General features: G+C 58.8%; 1 protein-coding gene across 2 annotated transcripts in view; it reads right to left on the bottom strand.

Moving 5' to 3' along the window:
- Positions 1-9,855: 9,855 nt before the first annotated feature.
- The window catches only part of INTS1 (integrator complex subunit 1), a 32,628-nt gene continuing 23,527 nt past the window's right edge, over positions 9,856-18,956 (bottom strand). For both annotated transcript variants that reach the window (XM_081299620.1, XM_081299621.1), the window contains exons 32-47: positions 18,815-18,955; positions 18,313-18,490; positions 18,117-18,240; positions 17,227-17,357; positions 16,424-16,511; positions 16,116-16,342; positions 15,887-16,010; positions 15,035-15,168; positions 14,233-14,425; positions 13,600-13,727; positions 13,162-13,274; positions 11,673-11,786; positions 11,058-11,128; positions 10,645-10,736; positions 10,354-10,463; positions 9,856-10,273 (exon numbers count right to left, since the gene is read on the bottom strand). In XM_081299620.1, coding sequence (XP_081155746.1) covers positions 10,158-10,273; positions 10,354-10,463; positions 10,645-10,736; positions 11,058-11,128; positions 11,673-11,786; positions 13,162-13,274; positions 13,600-13,727; positions 14,233-14,425; positions 15,035-15,168; positions 15,887-16,010; positions 16,116-16,342; positions 16,424-16,511; positions 17,227-17,357; positions 18,117-18,240; positions 18,313-18,490; positions 18,815-18,955 — 2,084 coding nt within the window. In that variant the 3' untranslated portion in view covers positions 9,856-10,157. The remainder of the gene's footprint in view (positions 10,274-10,353; positions 10,464-10,644; positions 10,737-11,057; positions 11,129-11,672; positions 11,787-13,161; positions 13,275-13,599; positions 13,728-14,232; positions 14,426-15,034; positions 15,169-15,886; positions 16,011-16,115; positions 16,343-16,423; positions 16,512-17,226; positions 17,358-18,116; positions 18,241-18,312; positions 18,491-18,814; position 18,956) is intronic.

The raw sequence follows: 18,956 nt of genomic DNA, 5'->3' as shown, positions 1-18,956 counted from the left end.
CCTCCTGCCCAGCTGTGTGAAGCCCACGTGGATGGTGAGTTCCCCGTCCCAGGGGCATGCAAGCAGGTGCAGAACAGGGGTCCCCCACTGTTACCCCAGATAGTCATCCTGACCCTTGCCCTCCAAAGTTGCTGACCCACCAGGGATTTCCCAGGAGGAGACAAGGGCAACATTGTGCCACCCAGGGCTGTTCCTGGAACTGGGTTTTCTCGACCCTGAGGGCAGCGGTCAGGAGAACCGGAAAAGCTGGTAAGGAAGGAGCAACCACGAAGTGTGTGCAGATAGGGCGTGGGTTGGGTGAAGGGCCGAGAAGGTGGTGGCCAGCGCTCTCTGGAAAACTGTCTCACAGGTCCCCACCATACTCCGCCTCCAGGGCTTCCTCTGATGACTGAGTTGGGAGGCAGCATTAGTGGCAGCCACCAAAGATGTCCCTACCAGCACCTCACACAGCATATCTTTCCACGGTCCCCAAGCCAGGAGCCAGGACACTCCCAATCTGGTTCCCCTGGCCCTTGCCCAGCACTGCCATCCCTACAGTGAAGACCACCACATCCTGCCCCTCGACTGGGCCAGCTCCCTGGGGCCCAGCAGCCCAAGCACTCTTTCTAGCAGCCTCTTTCCTACCTGGTGGCCCTCTGAATAAAGTCCATACTTTATCAGGCCTCAGGCCTCACTTGGTCCTGCCAGGCCCTGCTTATCAGGGCCCCACCCTGGCCACACCTTGGGTGCTCCACTCTGACTCTGAGCCTCTGCCATTACTGTGCTGGGCTCCACACTCCTCCAAGACCCCAGCCCCTGAAGGCTTTCAGGTACCACTGTGCTCCTCCTTGGTCCCAGGTCCTCATGTGGCCTTGTGCACCCGCAAGGCTGATCCGAGTTCTGCATTCCCACTGTGTCCTATGCTCTGTGCCACCTCCTTGCTGGGTCTCCTTGTCTGTCTGCAAAGCTCAGAGGCCCTCCTCCCAAGGGATCTCAGAACCAGGCACTCATGAATGCAGATCATGTGCTCACACTTGAGCCTGGGGATGAGAAACAGGTATCAGCTATGTGAGCAAGACAGGCGCTGGGGTGTGGGCTCCAGACACCAAAGCCTCAAGAAAGTTGCTGCTTCCAGCCTGCAGCCGGGGCTGGGGGATAGATAGATACACAGACCCCACACCAGAGAGAACAAGGCAACATAGAGCGAGCAAGAGACAGGGGCAGTGCTGGGAGAAGTTATAAGAATTGTCTCCTGAGCAAAGCAATCCTTATCTGTTGTAGAAGATTCAGAAAACACGCCAAGAGGAGGAGGACAAGTCCAGTTGGTGTGCTTGTGACACTCACTGAAGTGTTTGACATAAAGATGAAATAAGGTCACCCGCCCATGGCCTGTGGCAGCAAGTCCAAAGTCCTCTGTTGAGTGTCATGTACCCCGCAGGCTTTCCAGCACCTGCACGTGGCAGTTTTTGCAAAATGTGGCCACCAGGCTGGGTGACCTGCTCTTTCTCCAGCCTGTGACTTAAGGGCTGGAGGAGGAGCAGGCGGGCGCGTGGTGCAGTGGCAGGTCTATGGCCAGGCTGGGGAAGTAGTTGGAGGACTGCAGGCGTGGGAGGGAGGAGCACAGAGGCCAGTCACACCCTGAGCACTCTGGAGGCCTCGTTCTGCTGCCCCTGGAGCTGTACAGTGCACAACAGGCACCACCATCCGCTCATCCCTGGCCACCTGAACAAGAATACACTGGGGGAGGCTGAGCCTCACCTCTCACCCAGCCTCATTGGAGGTGCCTCCTCAGGTGTCCTCTCCCTGCTCAGCCCTCCCTGGCCCCACCACTCCTTTGGCCAGGTCTCAGTGCTCTGCAGACCCCATCCTTTCCCAGGCTCATTCCAGCACATGAAAGTGCCCTGTCAGCCACCCGCCTCACTCAGTCCAGAGCCAGGACCCCACGGGGTGCCATTTGCCCACCAGGCCACCCTCTCTTCCTCCCTGGCTGCTGCCACCCTCCATTCATCCCACTCAAATCAGCAGCCTCCTTGGGGACCCCAGAGATGTCCACACACACCCCTTGTCCTTGCATGGGCTTGTGGCTCTGCCTCCCCTCCCCCTGCAGCACTCCTGAACTCCTGAACACGGGGTGCCAGGCCCTCCTGTCACTCAGACTGGACCCCCACACAGACCACTCCCACCAGCCTCCCATCTGACCAAAGCAGAAAACTTGTCACCTCCCAGACCTGCTCCCCCTCCACACTCACTGTCGCATTCCTCCTCCCCATGTCCTGGACCTTGTTCAGACAGGTCCCTGCCCCCACCACGTCCACCAACCCACTCTGGCCAAGGGTGCCCTGCTTCATGCTGCCATCAACCTGTGGTTCTGGGCCAGATCTGAACAGTGTCTCCTCCTGTGGGACCCCACCCCGGGTCCCCTCTGCATCCTGGACTTCCACCTTCTGTTACTCTCCGTCCCTTGGCAACCACATGGCACTAAATTCACACCCTTGTGACAGATCCCAAGTGTCTACTCCTGGCCTTTCCAAGTGGCTCTTGTGCCCAGGACCTCCCTCACGGCTCCTGCGTGCCTCCAGCTCAACTTCTCCCAAACTGAACTTTTAACTCTGGGCCCCAAACTGCCCACCACAGCCCCACACGCTGCCCCACGCACTGCCCACTGGCCGCTCACCTCCTGGCCCTGTCCTGCCTATGTCCAATCCGGGGAGGTCGGGAACTCGACCTTCAGGACACCTCCTGGGCCTGCGCACCGCACGCCACCTCCTTGCCAGCCTTGTCCCTACCCCATCTTCTCTGCCTGGATTTCTCCGGGAAGCTTCTCAAATGGCCTAGCTTCTGCCTGGCCCACGGTCCAGCCTCAACACAACTCAACCAGACAGTGAGGCCGGGTCCCTTGCTCAGATTGCAAGAGCACGGTCCTGGCACTGCCACTAGTCCTGGGCTCTCTGGCACCTCCTTCTGCGCTCCCACCTTGAGCCTTCCTCCTGGCCACTGCCCAGGAGACCCCTTCTCCCAAGTGCCTGCCTGCTTGCCCCACCCCCTTCAGCTTTCACTCAAGTGTCCCCTCCTAAGGCCTTTCCCCAGCCCCTGGTCCTCACTACCCCACCTGCTCTGCATCATCTGACACTCAGGAGAGCCCTGTGAGGTCAGGACTGTCTGCCAATCCCTGCGGTGTCCCCAACAGCCGGCAAAGCACCATGCACAGAGCAGGTGATCAGCAAAAGCGTGGACGGCCAAGCCCCCACGCAGAGGCTCACAGTCTGGTAGGGGAGATGGGAGCGAATGACCTGATTTGGGGTTTTCTCCTTCTCCAAGGCAACCCTGTAGGCGGGGAAAGCCCCACCTCCTAGCCGATGTGAAGCACCTAGATGTGTGGCACCTAGATGGTGGACCTTGTGCAGGCCAGAGGGCATGGGATGTCTTTCCAGGGCGGGAGACATGAGGACTGGGACCCACAAGATAAACAGGGGAGGGACAGGACAGTACCCCAGCCTCTACCCTCTTCACCTTCCTCATTGTGGCTGGCGAGACAGAGGTTCCCGGAGGGGCAGAGGCCTCCTGTCCAGCCAGGCAGGAGCCCTGGTCAGCGTGGAGGAGGGCTGGGGAGCCCTACTGTGGGCAGGACTTCCAGGCCAGACAGCTTCAGCCTCCACACGCCCCTCTCAGAGGTGATGCAGGGGCCTCTTGGGAAGGAGGGAATCGCAACTCGTCACTGGCAGGACAGGACTAGAAGCATCACTCATCTCCGCAGCAGCCCTGGCCCACCCACCCACCCACCGCTCTGCTCCTGCAGGCTGCGCTAGCAATGGCACCCAGGGGGGCTCCAGTGGGGTGGGGCGCGGTGGGGCAGGGCCTGCAGAGTGACCCCAACGAGCCCAGTGGGGTGGTGACCACACACGTGCAAGTGCAGCGGGTCTGGCAGCACCTGGGTCCACGGAAGAGGGCGGACAGAGGGGTGTGAGAGGAAGTCCCCCGTGGGCAGCAGTTCCTGCCGGACCTCTCAGAGCCCCCATTTCCCAATGAGCCCCAGGAGGCAGCTGTGCTGCACAGTGGTTCCCCAACTGCCTGGCCCACAGCTCCCTGTGGATGGCTGGGGGTCCCACCAAGTTCACCCTGGAGCGCCTACAGGAGGCTTCCCCATCTCCAAGGCCACTCAGGCATCCTGGACAGCAAAGCTGGCTCTGGCCCCGGACAGGAGAGAGCGTGGAAGCCATGACACCCATGTTAAAGGGCCCCCCATTAATTAATTAGGCCCGATGCATAATGCAGGCCACCCTGGGTATATTAATAGCATATTTCGGTGGCGTGCTGAGGGTAGTATACTTTCTTGTCCGACGCTTCACAAATAATTCATGACCCTGCTCCTCCCGGCCGCCAGGAGAAGCTGGCCAGTGCTCGGGCTGGGGCCGCGGGTTGCTTCCAACAGCCAAATTTTACATTTCATTATAAATGGTTTTGCTGGGCCTGTCGGCAACTTTTACATTTCCATCCACTTTATTATTAATGGCTTTCCTGAACTGTAGCAGCCCAGCATCGCGCACAATGCGTTATAAATATTTGATCCGGCATCTATAGTCCGCCATTTATCATTTATAACGGGTTACAAAAACATTATAAAACATTTACCGCACATTTATAGATCATTTTCGGCTACCACGACGATGTGTTATAAATACATTATTAATCCTCCTCACGCCATTTATAGGAACCCCTTGTAATGGGGCCTGGCCTGCCACACTCCCAGTAAACAGAGCGCACAGGGCTGATGAAGGGGTCACCAGGCAACAGGACCCAGCGGATGGAAGAAGCTCAGCCTGCTCTGATTGCTGTGTGTCCTTGGCCAGATTACAGCGTCTCTCTGTTCATGTAATAATGGAGGCCAGGGTTGAGCAGTCCTCACAGCCACTATGCTAAAGCTCAGGTATTATCTTTATGCCCGTTTTACAGCTGCATAGGTGAACTGGCAAGCACCCTGGTGGCCTGGACTGTCTCGGGGTTGCCCACACCACTCTTGACTTCAACCTGGCTGCCCCTCAGCTCCTGTAGCCATAGGCTTTGGCTGGACTCTGGACTGTGAGCCCCGGGGGCACAGACGGTAAGTCAACCAGGGACCTAGCACCCCCTCCATAGCACCTCAACTCCAGCTCAGCCTCCTAGGACCTGTGTCCTCAGGACTCGTGGCATCAGTAGGAGCCCAGGGCTAAGAGCTGCTACTGGCCAGCTGGCCTGGGCTCTGCAACCAGAAGTTCTGCCCTGACTGCCCTGTGTGTGGCCTCAACCTCGCCCATTTTAGGAGTGCGTGGCTCCTCCCTGACTCCTGCCCCTCTGGGCCCTGGTCTCCCCACCTGGAGCAGCTGGAGCCCGACCATTCGCTCCCTACTCACCCCTCAAGGTCCACGCCACTTCCTTGAGCAGCCTTTCCTGACTGCCCAGGCAGCGCTGGCACTTCCAGTGCCCAGACAGAGGCCTGTGGCATCCAACCTCTCTCCGTGGTCCCAGCTGGCCCTGGCACTGGGAAGGCGCCCTTTTGGGTCTGGACCCTTGAGGGGCTTGGGAAGAAAACATCCCCAGAGCTTCCTCACAGATCACCTCCCAGGAGGGCAGGGCCAAGGTCCCTGGTGGCCTCCAGCACACCCCACCCCAGACACCCAGAATGACCCCATGCTCCCAGCCAGCTCCTGCTAGGGTCAGAACTTTTGAGCTGCTTATGGGAAGAAAGGGGAGGGGCAGCATGGGACCTGAGACCCACAGCCTCCCACCTGCTCCCCACCCCTCCTGTGACCCTGGACCAAAGTGGGGGCCTCCCTGCCTTCACCTGCAATGTGGGACCAATGCCAGCCTCCTAGGGCACGTGCCAGGGAAATCTCATGGGTGAAGCTCAGGGCCATCTGCCTGGAGCGTTTGAAGTCCACCCAGGACTGAAAATGAAACCCAAAGGCCTATTCTGAGGCTGTGAGGGAGCCATGTGAGCTGTCAGGTGGCAACACCTCACCTGTCCCCCACCCCCACCTGAGGAAGCCCAGAGCTGGCCAGGCCACAGGGAGGGGCAGGCTGCAGTGCTGCCCTTGGGCCCTGCCTGTGCGCAATTCAGCACCCACTGGCCTCCTCAGAACGCAGGGGACCCTGGGCTCTGCTGACCCATGTCAGGGGGACCTCGCCACAGCAGCACCACTGGAATATGCCATCCTGGAAGAGATGACCACCTAATGCACCGAGCTCCTGTCAGGGGCCCCCATGGCTTGTGCTGGGGGTTCTGTGAAGGTGGCATGGGGAGGAGTTGGACAGGCAGAGGGTATGGACTGCACCAGCCTTGGCGGCCCTGGGCCTTCCCACATTCTGCATAACCATCCAGGGCTGGCGCCCTCTTACCACCTCCACACCTTGCCCTTGAAGCCCCCGCCACCCCACCCCCAACCAGATCTTCTGCTCACAGGTTTGACTCCACCATGGATTTGCCCACACAGGCTCAGAGCTCCCTTCCAGTCCTGCCCAGCCCTGCAGAGCCCTCCCCGCCTGAGACACCCTGAAGAGGCCTCCTCTATGCTGTGGCCATGCTGGGCCATCCTCCAGGGGCTATCAAAGCTGTCCACCTGGTGTGAGTGCCAGGTGCCCTGTCTGCCCTGGGTACCATAAATGGGAGCATCAGCACCCTGGGAGGGGGCGCACCTCTGGCAGGCACACTGTGTCCTTGCTCAGCACATGTGCTCCTCACCTGAGTGCCCATGGCCTGCCACCCTGCACCTGGCCTTTCACAGGGATGTCTTGGCTTAGCTGCCCCCTCTGCCTTGTCAGGCTGGTGCGCAGGCAGCGCATCCATGAGCGGGAAATGGACTCCAGAAAGGGAACTGAGACAAGTCCTCGGTCCTGAGCCTCTAGCCCCTGCTCCTCCTGGTGCGTGGGTGCCATGAGCTGCTCTGAGCCAGGCTCAGCAGTGGCCCGAGCTTGCCAAGGCTGTCCTTTCACCCACCAGCCCCATGAGGCCCTGGAGCCAGCCTTGCTCCACCTCCTGGGGCAGCACACAAGCTATGCCAGCAGGTGACCAGGCTCTGAAGAACATCCCCCCCCCCCACCGAGGGAGGGAAGGTCGAGTTTGGGTTTCAGCGGCAACAGGTCTGGGGTGCTAAACAGGGAGAGAAGGCTCTGCTGGTGACACTCTTGGTACACACTGACCTTCCCAGAGTCATGTTCTGGCCTGTGGGGCAAAGGCCCCAAGCTTAGGTCTGGGGGAGGCAGCCTGGCCTCCAGGACTGGAATCTGGGCACAGGGGACACAGTGGGCTCCAAGTTCACACCATCAGATGGGAGTGGACCACACCCCCCCAGCCAGGACTGGATACTTCTGTCCTGAGACTGGGTAAGTACAGGGACACTGAGGGGCACTCACTTCACATGCTGCCCACTGCTTGTGTGACACTGCACACACCCTAGGACTGAGAGGTATCCGCATCACTGCCCAGCATGAGGCACAGATGGCCCCTCCCCTCAGCACAAGCCACCAGGCCCTGAGCCCAGCAGGACCAGTCCTGGGGCGTCTGGGCTCTTTCTCCCAATGCCAGAGGCAGCCCTGCCCTTCATCAGTTGGTGACCTGGCCCCACCCCCCACCTCCCCAACTCCTGGAGCCCATCTCCCTGTGCGACAGACACCAGCATGGCCTGGCGAGGTCTGAAGCAGCAGCGAGTGCTTCACGAGCACCTGCTTCGTGTCAGGCCTGCACAATGCCTGTGTCCACGGCCCCTGGCCCTCCCCTTCTGTCACACATGGAACACGTGCAATAAGCCAGGGGCCAGGGGAGGCCAGGTCCAAGGTGGACCAGGACGAGGCCGGGCTGCTCCAGCCTTGGGATGTCTTCAGGCCTAGGTGGGATGCTGGCCTGCCCAGCGGGAGGCCCCAGCTTCCTGTCTCTGCTGGTGCCACTACAGCCTGTTTCCCCCCTGCACACCCATGGCATCAGGAGGGGTAAATGCTTTAGACAGAGTGACAGGGACACAGACGTGGGCTCCAGCCTCAACTTCCCCACCACCATGTCCTCGCTGCCTTCTCAAGCTTCTGGGGACCTCTTCTCAGCCATGAGATGAAAACATGCCACCCACCCTGCCAGGTGGCTTGGTCCTGGGGGTAAGAGGACACAGCCATTATCCAAGTCCAGGGCAAAATGACGTGATGCAAAGGCAATGCCCAGCCACCAGGCTCGGGCCCTCCTTGGCAAGGCAGGAGGGCACAGGACATGGGTGGTCCGGGGAGGGGAACGGGTGGCCTCCCTGCCATGCAGCACAGGAAACCCCACCCTTCTCTGGTCTCCTCTGTACAGGGTGGGGCTGGCACTCCAATCCAGGGCAGCCGTGCCAGCCCCAGGCACCCTGGCCAGAGCCTCACAAGAATAGAGGTACCAGGCAGGAAAGCCAAGAACAAGCACACACCAGAAGAGCCTGCTTCCCCCCAGCACGCCCATGGCTTCCAAGGGCAGCATGCAGGACTGGCAGGGCTTGGAGGGTGGACACCAGCAGCACCAGGGGCAGCCTGGCCCCCAAGTGTCACCTGGGCAGACTCTGAATGAGGTGAAGACTAAGTAGTTTGGAGCAGGAAGTGACCTCTCTACACCAGCCCCATGCCAAGTGAGCCCCCATCTTGTGGGAGGGGTGTCACCATCACCCCCAACTGTGATGCCAGAGACCAGCTCCCACACTGGGCTGTGTAGGGGACCCTGCAGCACAGAGGGCAAGGCTGGTAGGAGGGAAGCCCTGAGTGCTGGCAGTGGGGACCACTCAGCCTCTGGCCACTTGGTAGTTCTTATCCTTACTTCCTGGCCAACCTGGGTTTCCCAGAGCAACCTCCCTCCTCCAGCGCCCCAGCCCACCTCAGGTGAGCATGTTTGGGCACCCCAGACCTCAGACCCACATTGCCTTAGGAGACTCCAGAGGAGGGGTGGGCAGGCAGGTGCAATGGAGGCAGGCTAGAGGCCCTCAGGAAGTGGACATGGGAGGGAAGGCTAGGACTGATGGCCAAACAGGATGGGCTGTGATCCTAAGCCCATGTGACTGTCTTGGGACATCTCTGTGCACCTGGGTTGGGAAGGTCTCCAGACAGGACACCTCAAGAACCTCTGGCCTCTGCCAGCCAGGCTTGGGAGAGGGCCTGAGCTGCATTCTAGCCATAGCGCCCCCTGGTGGCCTCAGACAGTAAACCTAAGTGGGAACCACACAGCCAGGTTGGATCTGCCTGAGTGCTGCCTGCCCTGCAGTGCTGGTGCCAAGGGGAGCCTTGGACTGAGCACACCCCTCTGGCACTGATGAGCTTCTGGCTGCTGAAGGGTGGAGGGCCGATGGCTTCAATCCTAACCTCGAAGGCAAGGAGACCACGTGGGAGAAATGCCAGGGGTACAGCTCTGAAACACAACTCTGTCATGTCCCCATACCAGCCCCACAGCCTCCCCCTGTGGACACTTGCTGAACCTCAGCTCCTCAGGCTCACTGATGAGCACAGGACAGGGCCAGGGCCACTGGCTATGTGGCTGCTCTGGCACCAGCTCCTTGCCCTCAGCTTCTGGAGACACACCCAAGACGAGGCTCTCAGGGCACCCCTCTGGGGCAAGAGGGGAGACTGCTCGGCTCCCTAGACCTTATGCAGCCCTGTGACCTGAAAAGGCTGATCCTGAGCACAAAACTCCAGCAGTCACACTACAGGAGGCCAAAGGCAGTGACTGGTGTGGACATATCCCCGCGGAACAGGCTGGACCATGAGGAGAGCTCTGGGGCCCAACCTTGCTCTTCACCTCCCAGGACCCTGCTCAACTGCCTGACACCTCAGTGGTGGAGAAACAAGGGCAGGGCATAGGCCCACGCTGGCCAGGCGCAACACAGGACATCAGTCAGCACACAAATTCAGAAAGCTTCATTTACAACCAGCCCTTGGAGTGCCTCGCCCAGACACTAGTCTCTCCTTGTGCTGGCCCATGTCCCCTGTGGCTGTGCAGCTGAGCTATGACCTGGGGGGTGGTGTAGCCTCAGCGGACTGTCCCCAAAAGTCAGCTGCTAGCCCAACAGTGCTGCTCCAGCCCCTGCCCAGCCTTGGCCAGCTCCCAGATAAGACCACCAGTGGAGTGGGCTTCCTGAGCTTGGCCTCAGTCGCTCAGGTGCCAAGGGCACTAAGGCTGATGGACAGGTCAGGCTGCCGCAGGTTCACATCACAGCCTCCATGTGCAAGATCTTCAGGGCCTCGGAGATCTGGGCACTGGTATCCATTTGGCCATACATGCCCACCAAAAAGGCCCGGTGCAACAACACAGCTGCATGCTCTGTAAGAGAGACACGGTCAGGCAGCTCTGGAAAAGTGAGGACTTGCCCAAGGACCTAGCATCTGGACGGGGGCACTCACCTTGGCAGAGCAGGGTGTACTCTGGCAGGTTCCTGAGGGCCGTCTGTACTACCTCAAAGTCCCGGCTGCCCAGACAGTACATAAAGGTGGGCAGGAAGTCAGCTGCAATGCTGCAAGAGATGCACTTGGCTGGGCACCTCCACTGTGCCAAGGAGCCTAGACTCTGCCTGGAGCTCCGTGGGCAGGCCCTGGCTAGGCAGGGCAAACTGACCCGTCTGAAAGCCTGGTTCAACCACCAGGTGGGCCAAACTGACCTTGGCAGCAGCTTAATTCTGAAACCGTTGGGCTCACCTGGGGTTGTTCTGGATGGAGCGCAGCGCCAGGCTGAAGGCCAGGCTGCGACAGGACTCCTCAGCTGAGCTCATCAGTCGCTGCAGATTGGTCTGTACAAAGGCCAGGGTGGGGAAAGGACACAATGACCTGGGAGACCCTTGTCCAGGGCTTCCACCCACAGCCCTCAGCCTTGGAACAGTGGCACAGCAGCCAGGGACTTCTTCCCAGGCTCCCAACACTGGATGGCAAGAGGCACACATGGTCAGCAGGTCCAGCCTGGAGCAGAGGGTGGGCCCACTGTGGCCACCTGTCTATAATTGCTCAGGACAGGGACCCATCCCTGAGACCACAGGGCTCTGTGGAGCTCAAGCAGCAGAGTTCAGGGTGGCGTTCCTCCAGAGGCCCCTCCCCCTCTTCCTGGCCCTACTCACCGAGAAAAAGCCCAGGATCTCAGGTCTCCTCCGGGACATCTCGTCTATGTCACTCAGCGCCTCCAGCAGATCTAAGAGGGCACAGAGGGCCAGGCCAGGCATGCAGAAGAGCCTGTGAGGGCCAGGAGGAACTCCTTCCCCACTCCTGCACTCCTTCAAGCAATCCACAGGCAGGAGGGGACAAGTCCCTAAGCATCTCGGTTCCCTGGGAACGGAGCTCCCCAAGTGCACACCCTGAAATCTGATGGGGCCCAGGGATCTGCATCCATGCCATGCTGCACAGCTGTCGTCCATGGAACAATCCCCCAAGCTGGTGGACATTCAGCCTCATTCAGCTGGTGGGAACTGACCTCAGTTCAGCTCAACACCTATGTCCAGGGTGCTCTAAGCACCACCAACCTCTTCTACCCCAGCCTTGGTTCCTTTCTAAAAGACTCCAGCCACCCTGCCAGCCTTACCCACCAGGCCTTTCTCCCTGGAACATCCCCTACACCTCAGGAGCCCCCAACATTCTGCTTTCCCTGGAGACTCATGCCCCAGCAGAACCTAGAGTAGAGCGGCACCCTCACGGGCACAGGACACCAAGCTGGTTTGGGAGGAGCAAGCCCCACTCACCCTCAACAGTCTGGCCCCGGGAAAGCCTCTTCATGTGTGGGGCCATCTCGGCCGCCGTCAGTGGAGTGGAGAGGGAGACGCTGACCAGAGGCAGGGAGCCAGCCGAGCGCTCATCTGGAAAAGGCCCCAGTCAGTGATCAGGACAGGCTGGGGACACTGAGGCAGTGAAAATGAGGTGTCTTCCCAAGAGCATACCAGCCACTGCCCAGACCACTGAGCAGTGCTCAATAAGTGTGGGGGCACCGTGATGTTGAGGGGCTGATTTGGGGGATTCAGGACTTCCTTTTTTTTTTCATTTTCCTTTTCTTTCTTTTCTTTTTAATATTTGCTTTTTAGTTGTAGATGGACACAATATCTTTATTTAATTTTTTTTTAATGTGATGCTGATGATTGAACCCAGGGCCCCGCACGTGCTAGGTGAGCGCTCTACCACTGAGCCACAGCCCCAGCCATCCATTTTCTTTCTTTTCTTTTCAGAGAAACCAAGAGATCTTTATTGCAGCAGTGTCTGATTAACAGGGAAGGAAGAGAAAAAGAGGAAGAGAACAAGGAAGAGAAGAAAGAGCAAAGTGCGTGCGCACGCGAGGGAGAGGGAGGGAGGGAGGGAGGGGGAGAGAGGGGGAGAGAGAGAGAGAGAGAGAGAGAGAGAGAATAATCCACTTTCTCTCTCTTTTTTCTTTTGGTACTGGAGATCAAGCCCAGAGGCACTTTACCATCAAGCTATATCCCCTACCCTTCTTTTTTTTTTTGTTTTTGAGATAGGGTCTCGCTAAGTTGCTTAAAGTACTGCTCACTGATTGTGCCACAGGAGCTTCTGATTATGGCCTTACTAAGTTGCTAAGACTAGTCTCAAACTTGTGATCCTCCTGCCTCAGCCTCCTGAGTCACTGGGATTACAAGTGCACCTGGTGGGACTTCCTGTTTCTTCACACTGCCTATAACCCAGCCCGACCAGAGCGTGCTCACTTTCTCCTCTCCCCTGGAGGTACTGCAGGAGCAGAGCTGTCCCCTCTGCAGTCCAAGGTCTGAGGCCTGCATGCCACATATGCTCAATTAATGTGCTTATGTGCCCAAGAACTGCCTAAGAGCTACTGAAAACAAGCTGGCACAACAGGGCCTGCAGAGTGGCTGTTACCAGCATCGCCAGCCTGGCTTCAGGGGCTCCTTGGAAGGGCTCTCATTTGCCACCCATCTGGTATATACTACCATTGGCCAGCAAAGCCACAGTTAGAGACGGGACAAGAACAGCGAGAACCGAGGACAGCCCTGCCCAGCAAGGCTGGGGAAGTCTTCCAAGAAAATGACATCTGAGACCAGGTGACATTCTCCAAAGAGTGGGGTGCTGCTGCTCAGACCAGCTGTGGCATTAACCACACTTCAAATGTATAAAATAGGCAAGATCCCACAGCTCACTAAGTCCCACTGGACACCTTGGACCTCAACAGGACCTCCCTGCAGCCCATCCAAGATCCCAGCTGTCCACACTCACCCTCTCCCTCCTCATCCAGGCCCCGGTCAGCCCTGCCGTCCCGGCTGGGAAGGCTGAGTCCTGCAAGAAGGGACTTCAGCATCATCAGATCACTGTTGTCAAAGGATAGGTCACTGGAGAAAGAAAACATGGTTTCACCTTGGCAGAAACCTGGCAGGTAAAAGGCATGTTGATGGAGGGGAAGGTGGGAACCTGAGTGGCACAGGAGCCAGGATGCTAGGGAGGGGCAGGCAAAAGGAGTCTGTCACACACATGGAGTGAAGCCCACTGCTAGGGAGGCAACCCAAAGGCTCCCTATAGAGTAGAGGTGATGGCCGGAACCAGCCTTTGTGCTGGCCCAGGCACCAGACAGGACCTGTTCTCAGTCGCCACCTCCCTTGGCTCTGGAGCCACAGACCTGCCCTGGTATGGCCCTCCCGGGTCCCTGAAAGTGCTCACTGGAGGGGCTCTGCGTGCTTCTGAAGAAAGGACACCGCAGCTGGGGCGCTGCAGGTTATGTACTTGTGGATGAACTGCACGAACTTGCTGATGAAGGGGGCCAGGTGGCGGGAGGACTTCCTGTAGTTCTGAAGATGGATACAGTCACTCAGGGCTCTGCAGTCCTGGTCCCAGCCCCAACCACCCTCCCTGACCCTATTGCCATGTGGGTGTGTTAAGGGTCTGGGGTGGGCAGATTGGCTTTTGTCCTTCATGAGCTCAGCATAAATGACACATGGCAAGCTCAGCAGAGGGTCTGAGAAGTTTGACCTGGGCTTCTGAAGAACATGGGATTCCCAGGACTTGAGAAGCTGGGGAAACGCAGGGGCCTCGCAGGGCAAGAGCTAGTTCCTGGGGCAGGAGAGGAGGCAGAAGCTATGGCACAGGTAGCCTGGCCTTGGATTGGTGCCAGGTTAAGGGGTTGGGCTCTCCCATTGCTCCTGGTTAGGAAAGACCAGGCCTGGCTTGGAAGCAGAAGGGAGATAACTGGGACGGGGGAATCTGAGCACTTCTGGGTGGGGAAGGGTCCCCACGCAATGTGCAGCCCAGGGATCCAAGGGAGACTCCAGCTGGAAGACTCCAGCTGGGACCCACCAGGAGCAACCGGATGAAAGAGAGCAGGCAGTCCCACAGCGCCCCCTGGTGCTCGCTCTGGAAGACCCGTGGCTGCAGCAGCTCCAGGATGCCCAGTACATGCATGAAGAAGGTCAGGTGGTTCTGCTGCCGGAATTCCTGGAAGTTGAGGTGCGTCCGGCCATGCAGGAGAGCAGCGATCATGGGCAGGTGCCTAGTGTGGACAGAAGGGACCTCTGTGGTCTCTCTGCCTAGAACCAGATGTTCTCACTCCAAGAGCCCCAGCCAGACATCCAACATCCCAACTTCACACTCCCTTGTGACCCAACTCTGCACCAATGATGGCAAACCAGCCTGGCTTCTGGCTCTCCTAGTGCTCGCCCACCAGCGAGGCACACTCCATGCTCACTGACCAGAAGGTGGCTGTATTTGCGCCCCTGACAAGGTCCAGGTGATACTGTCAGGGAGTGGCTTGGATCAGTGCACCAGGCTGCACCAGGTGGATCAGTGCAAGTCTGAGAGGAGCACTTCAACTATCTGTCTGAGGTCTACCCAGCTCCTCCCAACCCTCAGCCACAGGCCAGAGGTTCTTGTGCCAGACACTGAGACGGGGGCAGGGGCTGTTGTGTGCCAGCTTCCAGCTGCATACCCTTCTTAAACTCATGGCTTCAGAGGGCAGGGTTTGTAACACCCACCGAAGGACCTGCTCTGGTTCAGGAGTAGGGAAGGAAAGGGCCACGCTCTGCCCTGTGGTACCTTCCAGAACACAGTCAGACCCCAGGCACCTTCCTCTCAGGCTGTCGGTGAAGAGCCTGGGCAATACCTTAGCAGTAGGATGGGGTGGGCCACAGCCAGCTTCCGACAGGCCATGTTGGCATCGGCCACTCGGCTCTCAGACGACCTGGAGTCACTGGTATCTGCGAGGAGCGTGATGAAGCGGTGAACAAGCCCATCCAGCTAAGGGGGGTGAGAAAGGGAGGCCTGAGGTTCAGGAGGTATGAACACAGCCTAACAGACTCTTCGTGATGGCTCCCACAGGCTCAAAGGGGACACATCCCAAAGGGCCCTCAACAGAAGAATGGATAACAGGTCTATCTACAGCAGACACCACTCAGCAGCAGCAGCAAGGAACAGACTATCTATGCACACCCCACACAGACCACCTTGAAATTATGCTGGAGGACACCAAATAAGAGCACATGCTATGATCCTACTGACAGGACACTCTGGAAGATGCAAGCTAATGTATCCCGCCAGGGCGGAGAGGCACTGTGGGGAAGGGCAGGAGGAGGGCTCCAGGGACACTGTGGGGTGACGGGTGCTCCCAATCTTGCCTTGCAGGTATCACATGCCACACACACGTGCAACTTCCTGACAGTCACACCTCTGCAAGGCAGGAAAAGGTCAGGCAGATGGCTCTCCCATGCCACCGTCCAAAGGAGAGGTGAGACCAGGAAGGCAGCAGGGAGGGCTCTGCCCTCAGCAAGGTGGGGTCAGGGTGCCCACACACCACATACCACTCCCTAACTTGGGATTCTACTTCGAAGTCAGTCACAGAATTCCTCATGGGGACCAGACTTCTTGGGAAAGCCAGCCTGCTAGACTGACGGCCTCTGTCCTCCCTTTCTGGTCAGGGCTGCTCAGGAAAGGTAGGCAGCAGGAAGCACCAGCTCACCTTGCAGATGCTGCTGCCAGTGGCCCCTTCACTCTGCAGCAGGACCTCAGGAACCGGTACCCGGAGCTCTGGCCGCTGCAGATAGAGCTGCAGGAGCAGGTCTTGGCAGCGCTTGCCCAGCAAACTGGAAGAGATCAGGCAGGGTTTGCTGGGGCGTGTGAGGGCTAAGCCTGGGCCTGGGCCTGGACTTGCTCCATCACACCCCCAGGGCACACAGGGCTTCAGGCACCTGTCCCCCCACTGCTGGATGCAGTTTGTTAGGTACTCTGTCACTTTTCTGATGCTTTCGTCATCACCACGGCAGCAGCTGAGCAGCAGGGGCAGTCTGGCCTGGATAAGAGTCCAGGCGGTGGCATCCCCATCCTGGCTTCTGGTCTCCGCCTCAGCCAGAATCAGCTCCACCAGGCTTATGAGTTCTGGAGCCTGGACACGGAGTGCCAGCTCTTCCCGCCGCTTCTACAACCAAGTGCAAGCCAGTCAGCCCCAGGATACACCATCCCACCCTACCCCACAGGCTGGCTGCCCCCTATGGCCTACCTGTGGGGTGCGCTGGTCCCTTCCCTGCCAGATCCTTGGAACATGGATGCAGGCCCAGAGGAAATCCAGGGAGGCAGAGGGGTCAAACCTGAGAGGAAACCGAAATCCAGCTGAGCATGAGAAAATTCTGAAACCAACCAGGGAACATAGGGTAAGAGCTTCCAAGTAGAGCCCCCATGGCCCTTCTGAAGAGACTGCTGGTCAGGGGCCAGTTGGTCAGAGGAGATGGCATCCCAACCTCTCCCTCCCATGGCCATGAGCCAGGCATCCAAGAGCACATCCCACAGAGGGAACATGAGCTCCCCCAGCCCACCTCACAGCTTTGCCAAGGGACCACCAGGCAGGCTGGGCTCTGGCACTGTGGGGTGCTACACCTCACAGACTTTTCATACCCCACTTTGGCAGCCCAGCCTGGACAAGTAACTTGGATTTTTCACAGATGAAGAACATGGCCCAAGGACAACACTTGAGGAGACTAGCCTGCCTGCATCCTTGGTGAGGGCAAGGTAGCCATGACAGCACGTTTGTGCCCCGTGGAGCAAGGGCAACTACAGAGGTGCTGCCCAGGCAAGGAGCAAGAATTCCAGCACTGGGTGTGGGGTGATGGCTAGACACCCCTGGGGCCCTCAGTGCAGAGCCCAGATCCACCTGAGGCAGCAGCAGAGTGCTGTACCTGGTGTAGCTGAGCTGACAGCTCTCAGCACAGGGACATCAGCACAAGCCCCACAGCCATCACATGGTGCCCGTGGAAGGGCCAAGGGGCCGCCCAGGGGGTACAAGGCCAAGATGCAGAAGGGCCTCACCTCTGTTCCCGGCTTTTACCCAACAGGACGCGGATGCACTGGTGCAGCGTGGACCAGCTGGACTGGTGTGTGAAGAGGGCCAGGAGGTAGGGACGGAAGGACGGCACCTGGGGACCTGCAGGACCCTTGCCCTAGGGAAGAAGAATGAGATGGTCCCAACTGAGCTGAGACCAGCTGTTGGGTCAGATCAGCTGAGAAAGTCCTAAGAAGCCACCCAGGAACAGGCACAAGGACATTTCCAATAAGACCTGAAGCATTCCCAGGAAGCAGCCCTGAGCACCAGCCCAGGGAGCTCAGCAGACCCTGTAGGTGTGGGACTCTGTCCACTGCACAGGCCTGGTAAGGAGACAGGCCAAGCGACCCAACAGCATTGGCTGTTCCTGCCCAAAAGACCACTGGCCACAGCACTTCAGGTGGCCGACTCCAGTGGTCATTGCCCACAAATAGATCAGTTGCACCATTTCCTTACTTCTCCGCAGGGAGAGCACTCAGGCTCTGTCACCCCTCACAGAGGGCCCTGGTCTCCCTGGGTTGTGCCGGGCTCCAGTTACACCAAGGAGTCCCACATTGCTCCCCTTCTGCTGACCACAGATTCTCTGTGCTCCCCTGGAAAGACCTGGGCCCATTGGTCCACAAAGTCTGGCAAGCCCCTCCCACCTGTCCTTGGAACCAGATCTGGTCACCAGTGTTGGCCTTGAGGGGACACGTGACCTGGTGTGGGACTAGAGGGTCAGGACTAGACTGACCACATCCCTCCTCTGGGGCTAAGTGGATGCAAGTTCTTGGAGTGGAGGGGCTGCTGGTGGCCACCTCACTGTTCCAGACCAGAATCTTTCCCCCATGCAATCAGGGAGTCCAGAGTACCCTCTGCCCTTGGACTGCCCTGTCACCTTCTTCCGTGAAAAGAGCAATTTCCGTTGTAGGTCGGGGCAGCTGCTGACCACCTCAGGGTCCAGCATCTCCAGCCAGTCTACCAGCAGCCCTGATGAGGGTCCCAGGCACACAGTCTCCAGGCTACAGGAAGGAAGAGACTCAGAAAAGGACCACCAGGGCTTCCTCACCCACTGGCCATGGTTCTTGGCTCACCTGTCATCTGTGTCCTGCTTCCCAGAAACCGGGGGCTCCTCCTCCTGCAGCAAGGAGCTCACCACCACGATGGCCTTGGAGGCTGGACTCGGACCAGTGGCACCCATGGTAGCTGAGAAGAGTGCTGTCAACAGCTCCTCCAGATAGGGGGATCTTACCTCGATGAGACCCTGAAGGACTGCATGAGGGACAGCAATGTCCTGTCTCACCCCAGCAGGCAGACCACTAAGTGGCAAGCCCAGGCGGAGTGTGAGTGAGCACATGTAGGACGTGCCCATGGCAAAGCACAAGCAGGCCTGGGGGGGGGGGCAGGGGTTCCTGGGGACACCATGCCATGTTGTCATTCTCCAGAGGCCCCACTTAGGCACTGGAAGAGGACTTCTATGGACACCTTCCAGGGATGACACCAAGTGATCACTACTGGTCTCCACCTGCAGCAAGGGGAGCCGTCCAGACAGGGTCTGCCCGTGGCTGGCAGCTGGAGGCTTGGGTGAGCATGTACCTTTGCTGACAAGCTCTGGCTCCACACTGCACTTCTCCCCAGATTTCAGGGTGGCAATGACAGCCCGCACAGTGGAGTTGATCACCTCTAAGTCACGACGGAAGCTCAGGGCCTCAGCCAGATGCAGGAGCCCGCTTCGCAC

This window comes from Spermophilus citellus, assembly GCF_964194105.1.
Source record: "Spermophilus citellus genome assembly, chromosome: 6".
In the NCBI taxonomy this organism is placed as follows: Eukaryota; Metazoa; Chordata; class Mammalia; order Rodentia; family Sciuridae; genus Spermophilus; species Spermophilus citellus.
This window is presented reverse-complemented; position numbering and strand designations above follow the sequence as displayed.